Source organism: Somniosus microcephalus, chromosome 27 (assembly GCF_052327205.1).
Source record: "Somniosus microcephalus isolate GS21.2 chromosome 27, FLI_Smic_1.0, whole genome shotgun sequence".
Taxonomy (NCBI): Eukaryota; Metazoa; Chordata; class Chondrichthyes; order Squaliformes; family Somniosidae; genus Somniosus; species Somniosus microcephalus.
In genome coordinates this window covers 23,709,040-23,732,048 of record NC_141013.1, presented here as the reverse complement: position 1 = coordinate 23,732,048, position 23,009 = coordinate 23,709,040, and the positions used below count along the sequence as shown (strand labels likewise).

The 23,009-nt window shown below is 40.9% G+C and overlaps 1 protein-coding gene across 4 annotated transcripts in view; it reads left to right on the top strand.

The window, feature by feature from the left end:
• The window catches only part of mindy2 (MINDY lysine 48 deubiquitinase 2), a 64,788-nt gene that overhangs the window by 20,938 nt on the left and 20,841 nt on the right, over positions 1 to 23,009 (top strand). For 3 of the 4 annotated variants that reach the window (XM_085968711.1, XM_085968710.1, XM_085968712.1), the window contains exons 4-6: positions 4,688 to 4,846; positions 7,589 to 7,691; positions 11,175 to 11,317. In XM_085968711.1, coding sequence (XP_085824837.1) covers positions 4,688 to 4,846; positions 7,589 to 7,691; positions 11,175 to 11,317 — 405 coding nt within the window. The remainder of the gene's footprint in view (positions 1 to 4,687; positions 4,847 to 7,588; positions 7,692 to 11,174; positions 11,318 to 23,009) is intronic. The other variant, XM_085968713.1, reaches the window with a different exon arrangement.

Here is a 23,009-nt window from a genome sequence, read left to right as displayed (position 1 = left end):
AAAAAAAAAAAAAAACTTCTTAAAGTCCACTTCTTTGATAAAGACTTCAGCCACCTCTCCTAATTCTCCCACATTGACTCAGCGCCTCATCCGATATTACTCTTGTTTTATTCATTCCCCCTTCTGCAAAGCACCTTTTTATGTTGAAGGTGCTATATAAATGTCAATTGTCATTTTGGGGAATGCTGATTTGTTTGTAACTACCAACATCTGTGGTGTTTCACTGGCTCTGTCTTTTTATTGGTTTCCCCTCATGACCTTGCAGAAAACGGTAACATTTACCGAAGGAGGGCAGTACAGTGGAACATTAAGGTATCCACATTTCAAGCTGCTTAAAAGCCAATCCGTGTACCAGGCAAATCCCCAGTGCTGCGGTATGCTGTTGATGATTGAACCGCTAGTCTGGCTCATTGATCAAAGTTAGGGGTTTGAACATTTGTTGCTGGCTTATATTCTTCTCACTTGGCTCCAGTCTATCCTGCAAATCACTGCTGTATTGGGTAGGGTGGGTCTAGCTGCACAAGCACTGAGGAGCTTACTAGTGCTGTATGAGCTGCGTTATTTTAGCTGGGTAAATTCACAAGAGAACCCTTGCACACCTTTGGTGATTGCCTTAGCTGTCGCCAATGTGCTCCTAAATCCCCAGAGCTTAGAAGAGAGGGCTGTGTTCCTATGGGAAGAGATTGTACCCTCCATATCAGGCAAACAGACTCTTTTGTGGATTTTTATGCTATCGGACTTCTGGTTGACCAAAAAAAAAGAAAAATTGTTAAAAACTTGTGCCCTTTTCCCCCAAGGGAACGTTCATGTATGAAAGGTGCATTCTATGTATTTCTGGGATTTGCTGTCATGCTTAACAAATGCACACAGTGGATTATCTTATGTTATGTAGTTGAATTCATAGACCGTTCAAGAAGGTCACTTACTTGTATAGTCTTAACGACAATCAATTTTGTTAGCTTCATTAATCATCTGCATTTTCAAAAACTTTTTCTCTCTTCAGTTTTCTTTGCCATATTTTCTTCTTTCCCCTCCTCTTAAAGTGTTGACCCCTCACTAGGATACAGTTCGACTGGCATCAGTCACTTACTGGTGTTTTGCTCACTTGTTCATTATTCATGTTTCAGAAAAATATTTGGCTGAGAGGGTGCAGTATCCTAGCCGAGGTGACTCCTATTCTCAGCTGGCGTCCACATGCACACTCCCAGCAGGGGTTGGTGGAAAGTGGTCTGAGGCCAGTTGTAACACCACGACTGAAATCAGCAAGAGCTTGAGCACTGACTGCGCATCGAACAGGAGACTTTCTTGATGTATATAGCTCCTTTACTCACTAATTTAGCCAGCTGAGCCATTGGGCAACTTTTAGTTGTGATTTCAATGTTTCATTTCCAACCATATTTGTATTGGTGAAACGTAGTTTCATTTTCTTACGGTTTAACTGTACTGTGGGTTAGCTTTTAATTTTTAAACAAAACTATTAAGACACTGGAAATGTTTTTTACATTCAGTGCTTTCCATTTTTAATTTATTTTCTGCCTGATTGATTAGTTGTAACCAGAGACTTTGAAATGAGGAAAGGAAATAAACATACTTTAATTTCATGAAGACTGTCGAGCTATCATTAGTAAATCAATCATTTTAGAAAAAACAGTCCTTTTGAATGATTAGAAAAAAAGAGTCAAAATGTAATGAAATCTTGTGTACCTGGAGGGTGATGCTCATCAAGCACAAAAGATTGAGTGAACAGTAAATGCATGAGTTAGAATGAAAAGTTAGGTTCACTGCGTCCTGAAATTAATTTATGGTGCAGCAAGAGGTGGCAGTGAAGGAGGCTAAAAGCTGTGAATTGTACTTCACGCTAAAGACTCATTTTACTCGTAATTGTAGTTTCCAGCCGGTCATTGTCTCCTCTTTGCTTTGTAAGGCATGGATGCTAAAGAGGGGCAAATTTTTTTAAGAAATGCTAAGTAAGCGTAGCTGTCATGCCACACATGATGTAGCCCTGCAATGATATGTTCTACAGTTTAACCTATTTATTCTCTTCTATATTACACAGTTGGATGAACAAATCTGGTGTTTCACATTAATGCAAAGAAGTTCAATAATTTATTTTCCATTAATCTTCAGAAATGTTAGATTAAAAAAAACTCCTGACTGAGAGGTTTTCACATCAGTTTGAATTGGTAATTTTTTGCATCATTGGGGGAGAAAACATAAATTGGTTTTGATTGGTTATGGGAAAAGCAGAAAGAACATATTAGCATTTTTTAAAAATTCACTATTCACATGGTAATTTCTCATTTTAATATATCCTTACTAAAGGGAAAAAGACTTGCATTTATGATTGTTATTATGTAAGGTCTTTGTCCTGGAGAAACTTACTGTGCCTAACTAAAATTTTCATCAATATTTTAATTCTGGAGCTTTGATGTGTAGCAATAGCTTGATGCATGTCAGCGTGTACATAAAAACTTGCATCATATGACTGCAGAATCACACTTCTGCATAGGGTGGAACCTTCCCATTGAAATATACTTAACATTTCTACTAGGTACTTGGTGCATGCTGTAGCACGTTCATCATTAAGGAAAATATAAACTAAGGAAATATAACTGGACTCTCTGGGGGCGATTTTGCCAGCCCTGGGGAGGCGGGTTTGGAGGCGGGACTGCTGGGAAAATGGCAGAATCCGGGGGCGGGTGCCCAACCCGCCCCAACCCGCCTCCGTGCCATCTTCCCAGGAGGCGGGTACCTGACCCGCGCCGGGTCCCGTCTCCTGGAGGCGGGAAGGGGATTACAGCCACTTGCCTGCCTGTTAACTGGTAGTTAACAGGCAGTTAAGAGGATTATCCCCATTTTTCCAGCAGAGGTGTGGGCTGCCTGACGTCGGGAAACCCCGCCAGGGAAAGTGAGACGAGCAGTGGGTCTGCGGGGGTGAGAGGGGTCCAAAAGTGCGCTGTGGAGGTGAGTGATGGGTGCAAGTGTGGAGAGGTGAGTATGTGAGGTAAGTGAAAAGTCTTATAAAAAGTTTACTTACCTTTGTTTCTTCCTGCAGGCTTTGATCGTTGGGGATCCGGAGGCTCCGACATCTCCACAGCAGGGATGACAGAATGGCTGCTGCATTCGCTGATGCACCAGCCATCTGCTTTCTGTTCAGGAAATAGGTTTAGTGAGCCTTGAGTACAAGAACTCGCCAAACAACAGAGTATGTCAGTGTTTGACAGCTTCTCAAAGCTGTCAAATGATGACAATTCATCTGTCAAACGTCATATGCTGACGTTCTCTGTCACCGGCTTTCCCTTAATTGGCCTGCTAAGTCTGCTGGTGGGCTTAACCAGGTCAATCAAGGGAAAAGAGCGTGGATTGGCCGCAAGTCGATGGAGGCGGGACTAAAACCTGACAAGCAGCAGTCCCGCCTCCAACGCGCCCCCATTGGCAAAATCACCCCCTCTATCATTTGTGTTCTTGATATCTGCTCCAAATTATCACCAGAATTTTCCAAAGGGAAAACCTTTGGAAAACATTACCTCATTGCACTGCTTTTGTTGACATTTCATCCCCTTTTCTTGATGAATAAAATTACATTTTTCTTTCCTGTACCTAGGGATCGACTAACTTCAAAAGCATTTGTAAATGAAAATTGAAAGTCTTGCTATTGGTAATACAGTATTTTGAAACTCTGAAATTAAGGGCAATTAACAGTGGACTAAAAAAGTCTGAGAGCCATTTAGCTCAGAATGTGAATTACACAGATGATGTCAGGGACAAATACTAATGTTTTGTTAAACCATTTTTTAATCATATTATATACCAAATCATCATTGTAGTTTACTTGTAAAGAGAACTGAAAAGAAAAGCAAGGATTTGTGGGTGGTGCAGTTCATATGATGTGCCATGTAGTAATGCAGATTTGCACCATTAATTCTGTGCAGTTTTCAATACTTGTTTCTGTTGCAAGATGGTACTCTCGTGAAGATAGGAGCCTAGATTTTCCAATATGGGTGCAAATGGTTAGAAATGGGTTTTGCATTGACACAAGTAGAATTGTGCTATTTGTATCCACTTTTTGAGTTCTGCTCATTATTGTAAATATGCAAAACGGGGAACAGATTTGGATTTGTGAAGGGACCACATTGGTGGTGAGAGAAGAAAACTCTAAGTGAAAATTGAAGTAATTGGGACAATTGAAGGAGAATGTCACAATAGAGTGCAGAGCCTCAAAAAGCATCCACCCCATCAGCAGCCCTGCTACTACTGAAAGGCAAGAGGATTACAAAGTGACGGATAAAAATGACAAAACAGGAAATCCAAGGTGCAGACAATTGACAGAGCAGGCATTGGCACAAGCATTCATACAAGTGTAGTGTAGACATTCCTTTGGTCGTTTTTTGTTGTGCTTCCCAGTTAGAGATTAACATCTTATTGCATCTTTATACATAACTTGAGCCTTAAACAGTAGACTTTGGGTGAGTGTGGAATCGGGCTTAGTTGTGACCATTCAACAGCCCAGTGACAATGTCTAAGTTCATCTGTGAAGAATGGCCACTTCGGCAATGTACCAATTTCCAAATCCCTGCATTGAGCAAGGTTTCACGTATTATGCAGTTGGCCCTTTTTATTTTAACCCTTTGATTTTTTTTTTTTACGCTCTTAAATCTTGAATTTTCCTTTTCTGTTTCTGAAACAGAATATGAGCGATGCAATGGCCATACTACACAAGCTGCAGACGGGACTGGATGTAAATGTAAAGTTTACTGGTGTGAGAGTGTTCGAATATACACCTGAGTGCATCGTATTTGACCTCCTTGATATTGCACTTTACCATGGATGGTTGGTGGACCCTCAGGTAAGAATAAATTCCAGAAAAGTAAGTTGAAGTTTATAGTGTATATAAATCTGCAATTTTTCTTTTAAGCTTGGCTTATAGTCATGCGCTTGTATTACTGCCCACCTTTTCCTCGTCACGGGTCCTACTTCCTTCAGCTAGTCAGGTGGCAATGCGAGGGCTACTGGCATTCTACAGTTGATCTCCAGTACACAGATATGAAATAAGGAGAAGATGTAACACGCGTTAAGCCTTTTGCTTCATTCCCCTTCTCCCTGAATCCCTAAAATCTAGCACCCACCGTAACAAAGTAGCTAGCTTTAGCAGCTTGGTGAAACACATTGATCTGAAACAGGTAAGTTTAATTGTCAGGTAACGTTTGACTCCCCCACAGCATTCAGGTTGGCAGTCAATTCGCCTGTTCTTAATGAGCATTTCTACTGCACTCCATGCATTCTTTTTCAATATTATTATTACATCATGATGTATGCTAATATTTAACGTTTATTCAAGACCCTTTGTTTTTGACAGACTCTCACGTAGAGCCCTGGAGTGCCAGCTCAGTAGTTAAGTTACATTTGAGGGAGTTGAGAAACTGCACACTGAATTCAGAGAAATTGCTCGCTGAGTTTTAAAAATATAAAATACTACATTATGACTTTTAAAAACAAGTTTTCACTGATGTTTTGGTGAATTAAGTTCCTTGAGCAGGACAATTTAATTCAGATTAAAACTGCCAATAAAACAGGAACCTTAGTGATGCCACCTTGAGAGATGAACTGGGTGGTATTTGATTAAGATGGAAGAATGTTTTAAATTACTGTTGGTTTTTGAAATGCTGTGGATTGCAGAATAAGGTTGCTGCGTTGGATAATAAGCATGAGGATCTTAATCAGTGTCATGCGAGATTCTGTTTAAAAAGGACAGATGTGGGAATTTTTTGTGCCTCCAATGTTACATTTATGTTAACATTGGAGGCACAAAAATAGCAACTTAAATATTTGAAAAGAATTAAATACCTTTTTAAAGTATATTATTTAAGCAGCCCGGTCGGTGTTCTAGACTGTCATTTAGGATATCCAGGTTTGAATCCTTATCTTGACTGATTTAGAAAGAATGACATTTAGTTACTGTACTGGTCCAGAAGTTAATAGTTTTGAAATATTCTAATCCAAGACATTTTGCAAGAGTCTGCCTAGATTTGTATTACAATGCAAGACGTGCCATGGGAGGCTCCCGTGGCACGTCTTGCATTGTAATATACAATATATATAGTAGATCGACCCTTTTTTGGCAGAAAATAAAGATTGCAGCATCTAAGTTTATTCTGCGGGTCCAATGGCCTCAATTAATTATATTCTAAAAATTTCTGCTGGCCATTACTCAAAGAAATGGGTTGTTGACCTTAGATCTGTAAAATTTGACTTCTTGGTTAATTGATTGAGAGGGGCACTCTGGCTTTCTCCAAGGGTTGAAGGTCAAAGCAACTGTTCCAATCCAGTGATTTTCAAACTTTCTGTGGGAGTGCCTCATGCAAATATAGATACATTCCTGGGGCACCCCTGCAAATATTGGTACATGCCTGAGGAAGCTTTGTCCTAGCTACCAAATAAAGGTGTCCGCTACCCAAAGGAAAACAGCATTATCACTATAGGATACATGTTGAGCAGTATACAGAAATAATGTACAAGTACAGCAGTGACTAGAGGAAAATATGTTGAATGCAGAGACAGTGTGACCACATTAAATAGAAACCTGATGGCCTCAAGGATGTCTGTTTGAAGCCTGCTTTCCAGAACAAGGCTGTTAGCAGAGGTGCATTGGTGTATGTGTTGGGAGAGGAGGGAGATAAAGGGATCCGATTTCCAAAAAAATTAGCTAACACTGCTGGCTGATTCAATGGCCATCCAGAGCCTTCTCATTTTTCCTGTCCTACTGCATGCATTTACATTTTCCTTTTTCTTTACACGCTATACTGTCAAGTTATATAACGATATGATGTAAGTGTTGTTTGAGAGGTTTACTGTAAAAGGTGTGAGGTAACAGTGTTATGTAATCCTCCATTACAATTCATTTAAAGCTAGTACTTTCACTTACCAAAATGTATTCTGGGCAGAAGCTGAGAAACTGCCATCCATATGCAAGCCTGATGCAGTTCTCTGATCATAAGATTTTGAATATGTCAACAGACAGCTCAATACATCTTGGGAAACCTGAGCTGGTTTGAAGATATGTTTTGCATTATGGTGAATCTTCAAACTAATCAGTGAAGACCAGCAAACGAAATGCCTTGGTCATATATTGATGTTAAATTGGAAATAAAAGATCACGTCAATGGACTTCAACATGGTTTTTTTTGGGGGGGGAGGAAGTTAAGTCTTTTGTAATGCATCTCAGTAAGCAGAGAAGAAAATATTTCATATATTGGATGGATAGATTTACTTTAATTTTGTGACACAGGAACAGGAGTAGGCCATTCAGCCCCTTGCGCCTGTTCCACATTACATTATATTGTATGACCGTCTACACCACTCAAACACAAGTTTTTTGTGGGGGATGGAGCAAGTATACGTCTTCACAATATGCACAGTAGTCCCTGTATCCTCAATAGTTTCACCTCCATGATGCTGCAGATCTTTTCCTGTAATGTACTTCATGGCATGTGTCTGAGGTTGCAAATTGTGTAAAATGGGGGATACGTAGTGCTAGAAATCTTGTTGCGAGTCTCGAACTTAATTTTCTGCTGATAATTCTGTTCTATAGAATGCTGAAGTAGCGAAGGCAGTGGGAATGTGCAGTTATAACCAGCTGGTGGAGAAGATTATCTTCTGTAAACAGTCAGAAAACAGTGAACTAGTCAGTGAAGGTAAGGAAGAATGACATTTTCTGGTTTTCTTCAATAGCATTAGATACTAAGAAAGGAAACTGCTGCATTGCTTATCAAGGGAAGTATTGTCAAGCGATTTCAAATGTAGTCTTGAGCTCAATGCACTTACAACAATGCAATGATTAATGGTTAGCAAAGATGACTAAAGCAAATACTGTAATGAAAAGATCTCCAAATCTATAAGCCTGACAGTTGCTAACCATTGTGATAAAGTTTAGTTTTGTGCTGCTGAATAACTCTTGCAGCATAGCAAACAGCCAATACATGATGTGTTTTTAGCATTCCCTGTGTGCCTTGTTCAGAATTGATGTTAGTATGAATGTGAGAAATCCTGGTTGTAAGCTCCACCAAATACATAGAAGTCTTTGATTTGTTGGTTCTGCACTCGGTAATCCCTCTAGCATTTTAAAAGTGGGCAGGAAACGGGCAGTAATCTCTGCTTCAACCATTAACCAGTGGGTGAGTCGCATGCAGTTTCTGAACCATGTCGTAGTATCAGCTGGGCACAAATAAGACCAAAATGGACCTAAATTAAAAATGTAGTTTCTTTTCACTGAAAATGGACTCTGCTTTTAGTGTTGGACTTAAATCGGCATCAAATGATGCAAATTCTACGAGTTGACAGATTTTAAAAATGGACATTTACAAGGCATTCCTTTGGCATTGCAGACTGGTAGGCTAACTGTGCTTTGGAGCAGTAGCACCCAAGATTGTGCATGTGATTTCCCACGAGTTTCTGATGTCCGTTGGGTCATAGGGAGCAAACGCTGAGGCTAGCTGCTTCCCAATGGGAATGGAAAATCTACCAATGAGTTGCTTCAAGTGGTGCATTTTTTACTTAGTGGCCAATTATCTACCTGTCCTTTTGGAAATGGATTTGTGCAAGTGCTGGGAGGAAGAGGGTTTGCAGAATATAAATTGAAGAAAATAAACATGTACCACAGGCGATTAGGCTGACAAAGTTGTTAATTTATTTAATTTCTTGCTCTGCGTTTGGCTTATCGCTGTTGTTTATCTTCGTTTTCTTGACCGAGGTGAAAATTCAAAGTTAATTCACACACATTCAGTAGCATTTTATTATTGGTGTGAATGCATGATGTTATCGAGCCTCTTTAAAGTTGTACCCAAGCTTCGACTTAAGGGCACCAAGCCCATAAAAAACTAATTTTGGTTCTGGTTGTGCTTTGCACTTCTGTTTGTAGCTGGAGTGATCCTTCACATTTATTGCGTTGCACTATTAGAGCGTTGCACTTTTGAAACAAGTGACATAATTTATTGTAAATGAAATGACCTATATTTTAACACAGGTTATCTGTATCTGTCAAATTGCCATTCCGTTGTGGCGCATATATTATAGATTTTTTTTATATAGGTTTGATAATAGAAAAATGACACAGTCAATATTAGACCTTAATTTCTGTATAGGAAATTTGCTTTATGTGCATTTATTTTAACAAGACCCACTAATTTATTTTAAGATATTCCTTTCCCTTTTCTTGGGTCTCTGGGCCAGATAATACTTGATGAGAAGATAGGCAGGTGATATACTCCCAGGCCTGTCTGTTTAGATCAGGGTTGTGTACAACTCATCTGGGTTAACTCTGCTTTGAATTTTTTTCCCCTCTTTCCATATCAAAATGCTGTTTTCCATGCCCTTGATAACCTATCTTGTAATTGGAAACCTATTGAATGGATGATTGTAACAGTGAATTGTGTACTAATGCTTGTGATACTGGGGATTGAGGGTTTAGCATGCTGCACTCCCAGTGTGTGAGCAGCCTTGTATAGAAGGGGATCAGACACGCTTATATGAATAATTAGCCTTTTCCACTTGATCTTATTCACATTAGGTGTATAATTTTGTTAAAACTTGTCCCTTGTCATTACTATAGAAATCTGTTTGATTTACATTTTAACTTTTGCCATCAACCATGTTCTGAGCATTTTACGTACCAATCTCTGCATCAGTGGTCTAATCCAAACATTAGTAAAACTACTGTACTCTGCATGCTTTGAAGGGTCTTAAACTATCCTCATCTTGTAAGCCTAAAACAGTATCTTTCAAAATATGGTATGTATCTGAGCATACTTAATTAACTACTTATTTTACATGAATATTGCTAAATGAATACTAAAGAAGCATTTTGGCCTGCAGAATTTCTAGACTGTAGTAATGCTTCAGCAGTGATAATGGAAACGCAAGTAGCCATAATAAATGGAAACATTGTTACCTGCGTTTCTTGTTTTAAAATTAGAACAATACTGTGCCCACCTGGTGTCCCATGTCCATCCAGCAGTATGGAAAAACGAGACCATCACTGATCCTATCACCTTACTTTAGGGTTGAAAATAATTTGAGACTTATGCAAAAATTGGTGCATTTTGCATTATTTTTAAAACCATTCGGAAGAATTCTATTTCAGGTTAATATATGGTGATTGTCTTGTTGACTGCCATCAGTCTTGTGTGCTATCCCACTCTAATCTCTACTTACTGTGAGATACTCTGAAGCCATTTTAAACTTTATAAATTGTGATTGCTGTTTTTCATAATTTCAAGTATTTTGCCAGACATTTCTATTTTTGTTCAGAATGTTTTTGGTGAGGAGAGCAGTGAGCAGTGTCTGGATTAGAACATAATTAATTAACTAAGATTGTGTCTCTCTTTGGCAGTGCCAATACTCCTAGCATTTTATTTGCTTTTAAGTGAAATGGAATCACTTGGGAAGCAGAAAGAGATTTTCCCTTTTCTCCAAAAGGTGCTGAGTTATACTAGGGATTTTCCCACAAGTGTCCTCCAGTATCTCACTCAAGTAACCATTCTTCATGTATGAGCCCTGGTGATAACTGCTGGCAGGTTATTCAACTGATAAAGCATCACAACCAAATCAGATCCTGCCCAAACACATGTGGCTTCCAGTAGCAAGTCACTGGATATAGATTAGGAGCAGGAACCCCTGCAGGTTGTCCTCTCCCTAGTTCGGGCGATGAGGTCAATTTTAGCACCCTGCTACCACCCTGGCTGACATCAGCGAACTCAACACAAACTGGGAATTGAAAGTTGGATTTTCTGCTCGATATGGCCTTCATGAGTCATCGAGGAAAACATGATTTAAAAAAAAATCCTTTTGTTTCTTCTGTTGTGTAAAAGCAACACATTACAGGAAGCAGAATACAAGCATGACCGTTGTGGCAGACGTGAGAATCTTGCTGTCATCTATATAGCTCTCCGCAATATTCCAGTAGAAACTGTTGTAACAATAATTGAAATATTTAAGAGGTGTGTGGCCATCACACATTTTGAGGTGTAAATCTACTTCACTCTTAAAATAGGCAAGAATAGGCACAGACCATTGACATTCTCTGAGATCCTTGAATTCCTAGCTTGCAATGTGCCTGTGATGAGTTCAGACCAGTACTTGTATTTAGCTGTAATAACCTGAATGACTTTTTGTGTCCTTAGGTTTTGTTGCAGAACAGTTTTTGAACAGCACAGCAACCCAGCTGACATACCACGGGTTATGTGAACTGATTTCCACGGTTGAAGAAGGAGAATTGTGTGTGTTCTTCAGAAATAACCATTTTAGTACTATGACAAAATACAAGGTATTCCTTCAAATTTTCAAAGATTTCTTTTAAGACTCAGCACTCTATTCTAAATTGTTGCCTGTTGAAGTAGGACAAGACTATACCGAAATGGACTGCCCATCAAATACAGTAACCTATGGGAACTAGCAGAACACACAATGTGAACTGTTAGTTAATCCTTATTGCAGAAAATATTTCTCATGAAACTCTAGCTAATATAATGGACATCATATTTCTTTTGTCAAAGTGCTAATTTACACAGGAAATTGAGTTATATTTGGATCAAGTGGACTCTGAACTTACTAAGTGCATCTTTGATCAAAATCAAATTTGGTTTAGTGTGTATTGTAAATGATATATAGGATGTCTGCCACGGTAATATTTACTCAAAGGCATTTGCAGATGGGTCATATTCTCGATTTGTGACTAGGTTGATGTTCACCTCGCTCTTTAAAAAAAAAAAAAAAAACAATGCAAGGGGAGCGGAAGGAAAATCTACCAGTTTGTATACTTCAGTGTCCAGCTTAAGACTGACATACTATTCCTGAAGGGACAATACTATGTAATGACATATCTGTCACAAGCAACAAATTCCTGAGTAAGCAGCATGTTCTGCTCTTGAAATTCTGGCATAATGGCACATTTGCAGCTGGCACTCTTTCTGCAGGGATAGTAGATGGGGTGTGAGCTGTAGTGCAAAAATCCCTGCCTTATCTCCCCAGACCATCCAATGGATGAGGCTAATAGAATGGGTAGCCAACCTGCTCCCAGTCCTCCACTTATATGACTGCAGATCAGCACTTGGAACAGCCCTTCTCGGAGCCTCCTAACGACAGTACTGGTGAGCTCACTAACTCACCAGAGTGAGTGATTGAAGCCCTCGCCCTCTCCTTCCCCAACTCCATACTGTGACTTGCTGCTCAGTGTGCATTGCACCATGACTAAAATAGTTTATCCCAGCTGATACCATCCAAAGGAAGTTTAAATTTAATTAAAAAGATGGAGATGGGGAAAAAGGTTAATAGCATTGAAATCCAGGCAGTTGTACAGTTGTCTGAGGCATTGGAATTTTACACCAGGAAATGTTGGATGGGTTCATGACTGGGGTTTTCTGCAGTGTAAAATGAACTTTGAGGAACAAGTAATTCTCTCTCAACTATCAAAATAGATTAATTGGGCATTTGTTTCATTGCATTTTTTAGGACCTTGCTGAACACAATAGTGGTATTGTGATCAGCAAGGTTCCATGAAATGCCATGAGATCAATGAATGAATGACTGACTGACTGACGACTGGTTATTAATCATAGTGGTTACAGCACGGAAGAAGGCCATTCGGCCTGTTGAGCCCGTGCCGGCTCTCTGCAAGAGCACTTCAGCTAGTCCCACTCCCCCCGCCCTTTCCCCGTAGCCCTGCAATTTTTTCCCTCCAGGTACTTATCCAATTCCCTTTTGAAAGCCACGATTGAGTCTGCCTCCACCACCCTTTCAGGCAGCGCATTCCAGATCCTAACCACTCGCTGCGTAAGAGAGTTTTTCCTCATGTCGCCTTTGGTTCTTTTGGCAATCACCTTAAATCTGTGTCCTCTGGTTCTCGACCCTTTAGCCAATGGCAACAGTTTCTCTCTATCTACTCTGCCTAGACCCCTCATGATTTTGAACCCCTATCAAATCTCCTCTCAACCTTCTCTGCTCGAAGGAGAACAACCCTTACTCTGTTTTTGATGGTGATGGCTGAGGGAGGACTCCCTGCTACTCTTTGAATACAGTTGTGGGATCTTTAGTGTCTACTGGCTGGGCAGAAAGTGCTATGGTTTAACGTTTCACCCGAAGGATAGTACCTCTGGCAATGAAGCGCTCCCAGGACTGCACTGAAGTGTCAGCCTAGATAATACACTCAAGTCCTAGACTGGGGTTTGAGTCTGCAACTTTCTAACTGAGGGGCACGAGTGCTATTAAACTGGCATTTGGGAGCAGATCACCTCCCCATTCCTTTGCCTGAGGAATGGTGTATGAAGTGGAATTATTTTTTAAGAAATTCTGTTTACTTTCCCCCCACCCCCCATCCCTTTTATTAAAAAAAAAAAAAAAAAAATCCTTCAGGATCAGATCTACAGTGGAGTTTCTGCATTGGTAATAGAGCTTGATTTTTTTCTTGGTTTCTGTATATGGTACTTGTTTATTACTGAATTGATGATCACTGCTGCCATTTACCTGCTTATGAGCAGGCTGGGGAGTTGGGATGTAATGTCTTGGAACGGAGCCAAACCTTCCCAGCCTTCGAGCCTGCTCCGCCATTCAACGAGATCATGGCTGATCATCCAAACCCTAGCACCCAGTCCCTACACCGACAGCCATCCCACCCAAGCCCTATCCCTGTAACCCCGTAACCCCATGTATTTACTCCCCCCTAACACTAAGGGTCAATTTTTATCATGGTCAATCAACCTAACCCGCACATCTTTGGACTGTGGGAGGAAACCGGAGCACCCGGAGAAAACCCACGCAAACACGGGGAGAATGTGCAAACTCCACACAGTCACCCGAGGCCGGATTTGAACCCGGGTTCCTGGCGCTGTGAGGCAACAGTGCTAACCACTATGCCACCGTGCTGCCCTGAAGATAGGGTATTGTATGTGTCGGCTTGGCTCTGTTGGTAGCACTTTCAGCTCTGAGTCAGAAGATTGTGTTAAAGCCCCACTACAGATATGAGGACATAATCTAAGTTGACTCTTCAGTGTAGTATTAAGGGAGTGCTGCATGTTGAAGATGCTATCTTCAATGTGAAATTAAATTATAGCTGTCTGTCTGACTGCCCAGGTGGGCATAAATGATCCCACGGCATTATTTAATGTTGATCAGGGAGTTTTCCGGTGTCCTGGCTAACATTCCTCCCTCAGCCAAAGCACCGTAAACAGATTGTCTGGAGTTTATTCATTTGCTGTTTGTGCAACCTGTGTGCAAATTAGTTGCCACGTTAACCGTGACTGCACTTCAAAACTAATCCATTGGTGGTAAAGTGCATCATGTTCTATGCCCTTAATAAAGCCGTACAGGAAACTCTCATTTAAACGGCAGCTAAATATCCGGAATTCTCTAATAACCGGCAAAATTCATACTCCGGAAATGTTGTCGAGTCCGAGTCTCCCGCGGTGGCCGAGTTAGTCAGTGGGGGCTAGTGGAGGCCGTCAAACGGCCTGCAGAGTGCGCAGCACCCTTCCCCTTTAACGGAAGGGGAGGGGTGATGAAGCGCGTCAGTGCTATATGGAGCGGCCGCGTAGTGCTCCGGCGCTACAGCGCTTTGCGCTCCAGACACCACCCCGAGAGAAAGTGGACCGCCCGAGATAGCGCTCCGCTTCCTCGCCGGGGCGGTAAGCTCAATTTAGCGTCTGGGGCAGTACTCCCACGCCGGGTGCTAACTGGTTAGCACTAATTTGGTTATCCGGAATTTTTAATCGACCGGCACCATCCCGGTCCCATCGGTGCCGGATACGAAAGAGTTTCCTGTATATAAATGCAAGCGTGCTCATCATATGCAATGTGTTATTTTGGTCCTTTAGGTTTTGCACTAGTGACATTTGCATGTCTGTTCATTTGTTCTCATCTACTTCTTGATCAGGTTTCACAAGATTCTCCAGCAGTGCTTTACAAGTGAAAACTTTTTAAGAGCCCTGTTCCACTTCGAACCCTAAATGTATACAACACAGAAGAGGCTTTATGGCCCATTGTGTTTGTGCTAGAGCAATCCAAAGCTAGTTACATTGCCTTGTTCTTTCCCCGTGTCCCTGTATCTTTCTCTGCTTCAAATGTTTATTTATTCTTTCCTTAAAAATGCAGTTGTCTGTCTCGACTACTCCATGTGGCAAAGGGAGACTTCATGCTTCAACAACTCAGCATTAAAAAAAAATCTCCTAACCCCTCTCAGGCTTCTTGATAGTTTGACATTGCCTCCGCTTCAACAGTGATTCCCAACCAGAGCAAATAGTCTTTCCCATCCTATCAAAATCCTTCATGACTTTAAAAATAATTATTAAACCTCCTTTTAGCCTTCTTTGCTTCAGTGGGAATAGTCCAAGTGTCTTGAGTTTCTCCTTATAACACACAGCAGGTTGGTCAGCATCCATGGAGAGAAAGACAGCAGTGTCCTTCAGAACTGAAAGATGAAGTAGCATCTTAATAGAAACAGAAAAAACGAGAGGAAGAGAGGAAAAAAAAGCCCACAAGGAAACAACAGATATTGCAAACACAAAGGGGAAGTTAATCGGTGAATTGCCGATATTCACCCATTAACTTTCCGTCTCTGATTGAAATAGCTGTTGTTTGCTTCTGTTTTGAGCTCCCTTTTTACCCTCACTTTTTTGAATTGTTAAAATGCTTATTTTTTGTCTTGAATTCTGAAGAAGGGCATTGTCCAAAACTATCTCTATTTTTCTCTCTACAGATGCTACCTGACCTCCTCCTGTCTTGCCAACGTCTTTTGTTTTTATTTCTGGTTTCCAACATTTGTAGGTTTTTTTCCCCTTGTTTTGACACCTCATTTGATGCTAGGAATAGAACTCTAGTGCAGTTAAGCTTTTAGCTTAACCAGGATTGCCTCAATAGACCTATCAAAGAGAAACCTATAGCTCTTCAATTCCACCTGTTCTGAAAAATATGTTGAGCTTTTACAGAAGAATAAGTATCTGAGCATTAAGGGTTTTTGAACCTGTGGTGGGTCCAATCAAAATACATTGGCCTTGTGTCCAAATGAAATAATCCTTGCAGGTTCCTTCTAAATAGTGACTTCTTGCTTTGGCAATTTATTTAGAGTAAGTTGAGCAAAAACGAGTGTCTCCTTGTTTTTAATTTCTCAATCAGCTGATGTTTTGCCAGTCTGATCGGTGCAAATAACACTCACTCCCATGGATTAAAGTGCTGTTGCTTATTGTGAATAGCAGTCTGACAGACCACACCATATGGCAATGTAATCTTCTGCACATCATAAAAGCAAATTTGAAGTTGACATTTTCCACAGGCTTGGCTCAAGTACAGAGATTACCTCCACTGACTGGTATTCGAGTTTAATAAGTAGAGCCTGTTTTATTTCTGTTTTGTGCATAGCCACCGAGCAGAGATAAGAGTAATAAATTGCTCTCGTCACTCATTTGCTTGTACATTAAGGAAGACGTGAGGGTATTGTTATCTGCATCAGTGAACAGCAGTTTCTCATTAATGCAGAAAAGTCTAGGAAACAGATGGGCTTTATTCATATGTGGGTTTGAGGCCCAGCTGTGACCTATATTAATAGTTTCACCGGTAGAGTGATCAAGCAAATCACACTAAAAATTGTACATTTTAACTTTGGGTTTATTTTATAAAGTGCTATCAATTCAAATTTTATTTTAGAATCATCAGTGCAAAAAACAGCTGTTCAATCCAGGAGATTTTTTTTGAGAGTACTATTATTAGTTAACCCAAGTTCTTGGCCTTTTAAAGGATAGTACAGGTTTTTCTCAGTTTTTAAAATGAAAACTATGTGTGTTTTGCTTTCAAACTAGCATTTTTATCTATGTGGGTATCTGGATTTTTGTTACATTTTGCTTGTGTTTTATTCAGGAAAATAGCTCCTGTTGTTAGTACTTGCAGGAGAGCCTGCCCAGGAGCGTGTTTCGAGTCTTAACACTTTGAGGGATTGACAAGACATCAAGCTTGAGCAGTTTATTACCATGAATATTGATGTGTTAGTGACATGAAATAAACTTTTTTGTGTGTTGCATGTTAAGATTAATTTTCTAACATTTTCAGAAAATCTCATTGAAATTCAGACAGCTCCCGCCCCTTCCCAAATGACCGTGGACTGTGTAGTTCAAGCTGCTGATACTTGAGTTTTATTTTCCTGAATGTTGCAGGTTAATGAGTGTTCTGTGTAAAGTGTAGGTGAATTTGCATTTGATGCCCAGCTTCGATATATTTAAGTTCAGGGCGGATCCTGCAGATTCATGGCCAGGATAATATTGAAATCTTTGTTTGAACATAGTTTAAACTTTAAAAAGATCAGCTAGTTGAATTCTGAAGCAAAATACTGTGGATGCTGGGAATCTGAAATAAAAACAGAAAATGCTGGAAATACTCAGCCGGTCAGGCAGCATCTGTGGAGAGAGAAACAGGTTTAATGTTTCAGGTTGATGACCTTTCTGAATGACCTGAAACATGAACTCTGTTTCTCTCTCCACAGATGCTGCCTGACCTGCTGAATATTTCCAGCATTTTCTGTTTTTATATTAGCTAGTTGAATTCTGTTGGGCTCAGCTGTTTGTGAATTTGAATGGTTGGTTGTGGTTGTTGGTGAATCTTCTAAGCCCCAGAATATTGTTGCAGGTGTTCCTTAGGGCAGTGTCCTAGGCCCAACCATCTTCAGCTGCTTCATCAATGACCTTCCCTCCATCATAACGTCAGAACTGGGGATGTTCGCTGATGATTGCACAGTGTTCAGTTCCATTTGCAACTCCTCAGAAAATGAAGCAGTCCATGCCCGCATGCAGCAAGACCTGGACAACATTCAGGCTTGGGCTGATAAGTGGCAGGTAAGATTCGCGCCACACAGGTGCCAGGCAATGACTATCTCAAACAAGCGAGAGTCTAACTACCTCCCCTTGATGTTCAACGACATTACCATCGCCGAATCCCCCACCATCACCATCCTGGGGGGTCACCATTGACCAGAAACTTAACTGGACCAGCCACCTAAATACTGTGGCAACAAGAGCGGGTCAGAGGCTGGGTATTCTGCGGCGAGTGTCTCTCCTCCTGACTTCCCAAAGCCTTTCCACCATCTACAAGGCACAAGTCAGGAGTGTGATGGCATACTCTCCACTTGCCTGGATGAGTGCAGCTCCAGTAACAGCCAAGAAGCTCGACACTATCCAGGACAAAGCAGCCCACTTGATTGGCACCCCATCCACCACCTTAAACATTCACTTCCTCCAACACTGGTGTACCGTGGCTACAGCGTGTACCATCTACAAGATGCACTGCAGCAACTCCCAAACCCACGGCCTCTTCCACCTAGAAGGACAAGGGCAGCAGGCGCATGGGAACACCACCAGCTCCAAGTTCCCCTCCAATCACACACCATCCTGACTTGGATGTATATCGCCGATCCTTCATCGTCGCTAGGTCAAAATCCTAGAAAACTCTCCCTAACAGCACTGTGGGAGTACCTTTACTACACGGACTGCAGCGGTTCAAGAAGGCAGCTCACCACCACCTTCTCAAGGGCAATTAGGGATGGGCAATAAATGTTGTCCTTGCCAGCGCTGCCCACATCCCATGAACATCTACAAAAAAAATCTACAAGGTGCCAAGGCTTCTTCGGCAGCATCTCCCAAACCCGCAACCTCTACCTATAAGGACAAGGCCTTGCCAGCGATGCCCATATCCCAGGGACGGATAAAAAAAAAAAAAACCTCAAATAGCCAGGATTTCACAGATTGCTGCAAGTTTACAGTGGGACTATCATTATTCACAAATAGGTTCACATACTGCGGTATATGCAATATGAATGTACTTTTTAGAAAATACTGCACAGAACCCTTGAGACATGAGGAATAAGTTTTTGTGAAATAACCAGTTGTACATGTTGCCGGTGAGTCTTCTAAAATGCTAAACGATGACTGGGAATGTAATGAATTTTGCATAAGCTATGAAAATCCTGTGAATTTTTTTTTTTTTTTTTTAAAAACAATTTTTCTGCAAGCTGGACCTCCGTATCATACAGTAGAGGAAACCATTCTGAAACGATCAAACCATGATGGAATTTCACGTATTGTTAACCGGTGTAGCTTCTGTTATGTTACTTAAGCCCATATAGTTTAAAGCAGGGGTTGTTTAAAAAAAGGTGTGGATGCGAAGCTTTGATGGATTCTTTCCTTTTCCTGGTCCACCGCAAAGTTCTTAATTTTTGTATATAAAATGGCTGTGGCTTTTTGGACTTTAATTTCTCAGACTACTGAGCATGTGCAAGCGCTAATGCACCTTAATTTCTTCTGACATTGAGCGAACAAAACTTCATGATTTCACAAATGTGGCTGCAAATAAACCTGGCTGTAAGTCTGGTTTCATTGAAATCCTTCAGATGTATGTAACTGTAGTTAGCCTGACTTACTGTTACTTCAACAACCCTGAATGGTGTGTTTTTTTAAGATCTAATCCTTTAAAGCATTTTTCTTGTTCTTTAGCTTCTCAGTGCAGTGGTTTGGAAGTCTGTAGAATAGCGCCATATATAGATGGAAGGAATTAAAAACAAATAAGAAAGTTGAATAAGTTTAGGAGCTATTGAGGGTGTCAACCAAATATCTTAGTGTCAGGATTAAAAAGATTCAGACAACTTTAGGCCAGCCAAAAAATGACTTCTTGAACTTAATAGAAATACTCTGATGTGCTGCTTTCTGTGTGTGTCGATGAACAATCAAAGCATCCACAGCAGAACTGTTATTGTAGCTTGCAAATCTGATTATATCCAATTTTCTAAAGCCTTTGTTTTTAATGAGGCCTGAAAGGAATTGGTATTGAGCTCCCGGTCTGCAACTGATGTCTATAGTGTCAGATAACTTAAATTTGGTAAATAAATGCATTTATTTTAAGAAATGTTTTGGTAAAATTATCCTGATGTAGGTAATACAGAAAAAATTGTTTCTTTTAATAATTTTCTGATATTTAATGTTTCTTTGCCCCATTTTTGTCACCTCTTTGCTTGGTCGAGCCTGCAGCTGAGCTACACTCTAGGCTAAGCTAATGCTGCCCTTCAGTCTGCCACTTGAAGGTATGAGAGCACTTCCACAAGTTGACTCTCACCATTTCTTTTTTTCTTTTTCATCCCTTCTCATGTTTTATCGTCATAGAGTTGGGATAGATGGGGGTACTGGAGAAACAGAATTAAGAAAAGAAACATGAGACTGATGAAGGAAGAGTGAATGAAGGAGAAACTGAAAGAAAATCATTACATTAAAGACCGTTTCTTCTAAGATCTGAAAAAACCTACCCAGGCAGGTGCCACCAATGATTGTATTCTATTAGAATTTAGCGAACTGAAATATCAAAAGAAATTCCGATTTCCTTAAGTGACCCAGGGCAAAAATCAAAAAGGTGACGTCCCATCAGGAGTGGAACCTGTAAGTCAAAGTGGTTGTCATTAGGTATAAACCAAAAACTTGCATTTATATAGTGCCTTTAATGTAGTAAAACGTCCCGCGGTGAGATCTGTGATCAATTATGGTGATAGCGCTCCTTTCAATGTAGCAGGCCAGGAAGTCCTATTAGCAACTATTCCTGAGGTCAGCATTTAGAGATCCTTTCACACCAGTGTGGATAAGTTCTCCTGCTCTTTGAGTGACAATTATTAATGTTATGATTCTCATGGAAGTCTGTCAGCATCCTGCTGTTCTGGTTTGGGGTCATGAAAGCTTATGCCAGGAGTTCAGAATCTTGTAATATCGACAGATTGTTTGTTCTCAACAGTAAATCCAATGCTGTTGTGCTACTGTACGTTAAGCTTTATGCAATATGTTGGACGCTGGATACTCTTGATTTGTGCCGATCTCATATATTAAAGAAAAGGTCTTCTGGGAGTGGAGGGAGTGTGATAGTTTGAAATTAGGGCAGAAATATAGATGATATGGTGCACTTGATCTGGTCGCCTTATCTGAGGAAGGACGTTCTTGCCATGGAAGGAGTTCAGCGAAGATTCACCAGGCTGATACCTGAGATGGCGGGAATGACGTACGAGGAGAGATTGGGTCGATTGGGCTTATATTCACTGGAGTTTAGAAGATTGAGAGGGGATCTCATCGAAACCTATAAAATTGTGTCAGGCCTGGACAGACTAGATGCAGGAAGGATGTTTCCGATGGCCGGGGAGTCCAGAGCCAGGGGTCATAGTCTAAGGATAAGGGGTAAGCCATTTAGGACTGAAATGAGGAGGAATTTCTTCACCCAGAGAGTGGTGAACCTGTGGAATTCTCTGCCACAGAGGGCGGTGGAGGCCAGTTCATTAAATATATTCAAGAAGGAGTTAGATATATTTCTTAAGGCTAAAGGGATCAAGGGATATGGGGAGAAAGCAGGGACAGGGTACTGAATTTGGATGATCAGCCATGATCTCATTGAATGGTGGAGCAGGCTCGAGGGGCCGAATGGCCTACTCCTGCTCCTATCTTCTATGTTTGATGTTTAACTGATATTTTTGCACATTACTCTTTTGGGTGACAATAAAGCCCAATTAGTTTTACGATAAATTTGCTGGCTTCTGAGGATTCTTAATACATTGAGCCAGTTGACTTAACTGAGCAGCCTTCTGTTAAACTGCAGAACAAATTTTGGATCACACTATCATCAATTTACCGTGATGTATTTAATATGCAATGCGTCGCTAAGGAGGGGGCAGAAGTTCCGTTAGTAGTGTGCCAATTTTCTTTCCTCCCCTTCTGAAGATATTGAGCTTCACTGGGGTATGGGTCCATGGCCACCAGTCACCCTCTGGTATGTCATCTACGTAGCCATTATTTAACATAACATAAGAAATAGAAGCAAGAGTAGCCCTGCTGTGTGATAATTAGCAGACTGTCTGCCTGTGAAGGTCAGAGCTAAAATTGATTGTGGCTTTACCTGGCATCCACAGTAGGAATAGCTGTATAGCAATAGGCAATGAGAACCCTAGCAAATTGATTTTTCTGTTTCCCTTTTCTTCCCTACCCCTTCCATAACGCAAGAATGCCTTGAGAAATTGAAGCTTTATCCCTGAGCCATTGGGAGAGCTCGCGCTACCATTTCAGGAAGCTCAATGACCTTAATCGCCACCCTGTAAAAGATTTAATGAGGGGGTGGAGACTATTGTGGTACGCAGCCACTAGTTGTTACTCATTTATAAAGAGAAACACTGTGTTGGGTTAGGTGTCCAAAGCCACCTTTTAAAAAGAATGAACTTCAAAGACGGTAAGATACTCATCCATTCTGTGGAGAATGGTCTTAATGTTTTGAGCATGTTATTTGAGGGCACTTCCTTCTCCGTACTGTGCTGATTAGAAAGTGTGTTAGAAACCTACTTGGATGGCTTGTTTGAATATTCACCAGAGGTAAACTGCACTGTGATGCTAAATTAAATGGATACATGAGGGCCTTGAGGCACTGCAAATAACAAAAGGATCCAGCTCTTCAATTTAACAACAGAAAATGCTGGAAAAACTCAGCAGGCCAGGCAACATCCGTGGAGAGAAAATAGAGTCGACGTTTCGGGTCTAACCCTTTTTCAAAACTGGAAAGGAAATGAAATAGATCGAAAGGCAGGGCTGGGAGAGAACAAAAGAAGTGAAGAGACATTAAGAGGTATTCAAAACGAGACGAGATGGTGATAGGACTAGTGGAGACAAAAGACGGCTCTAGATTAGGTGTGAAATGTTCTGGCAGAATGAGAGACAGCTGCCATGTGGGAGAGAGGAAAAAAAGGGGGGGGGGGGAAAGGCCAAAACAAAAGTGTGGATAAAATATAAGCAAAAATGTAATGGGGGCCGAGGTTATGATCTGAAATTGTTGAACTCGATGTTGAGTCCGGAAGGCTGTAAAGTGCCTAATCGGAAGATGAGGTGCTGTTCCTCGAGTTTACACTGAGCTTCCGTGGAACAATGTAAGAGCCCGAGTACAGTGAGGTCTGAGTGAGAATGGGGCGGTGAATTAAAGTG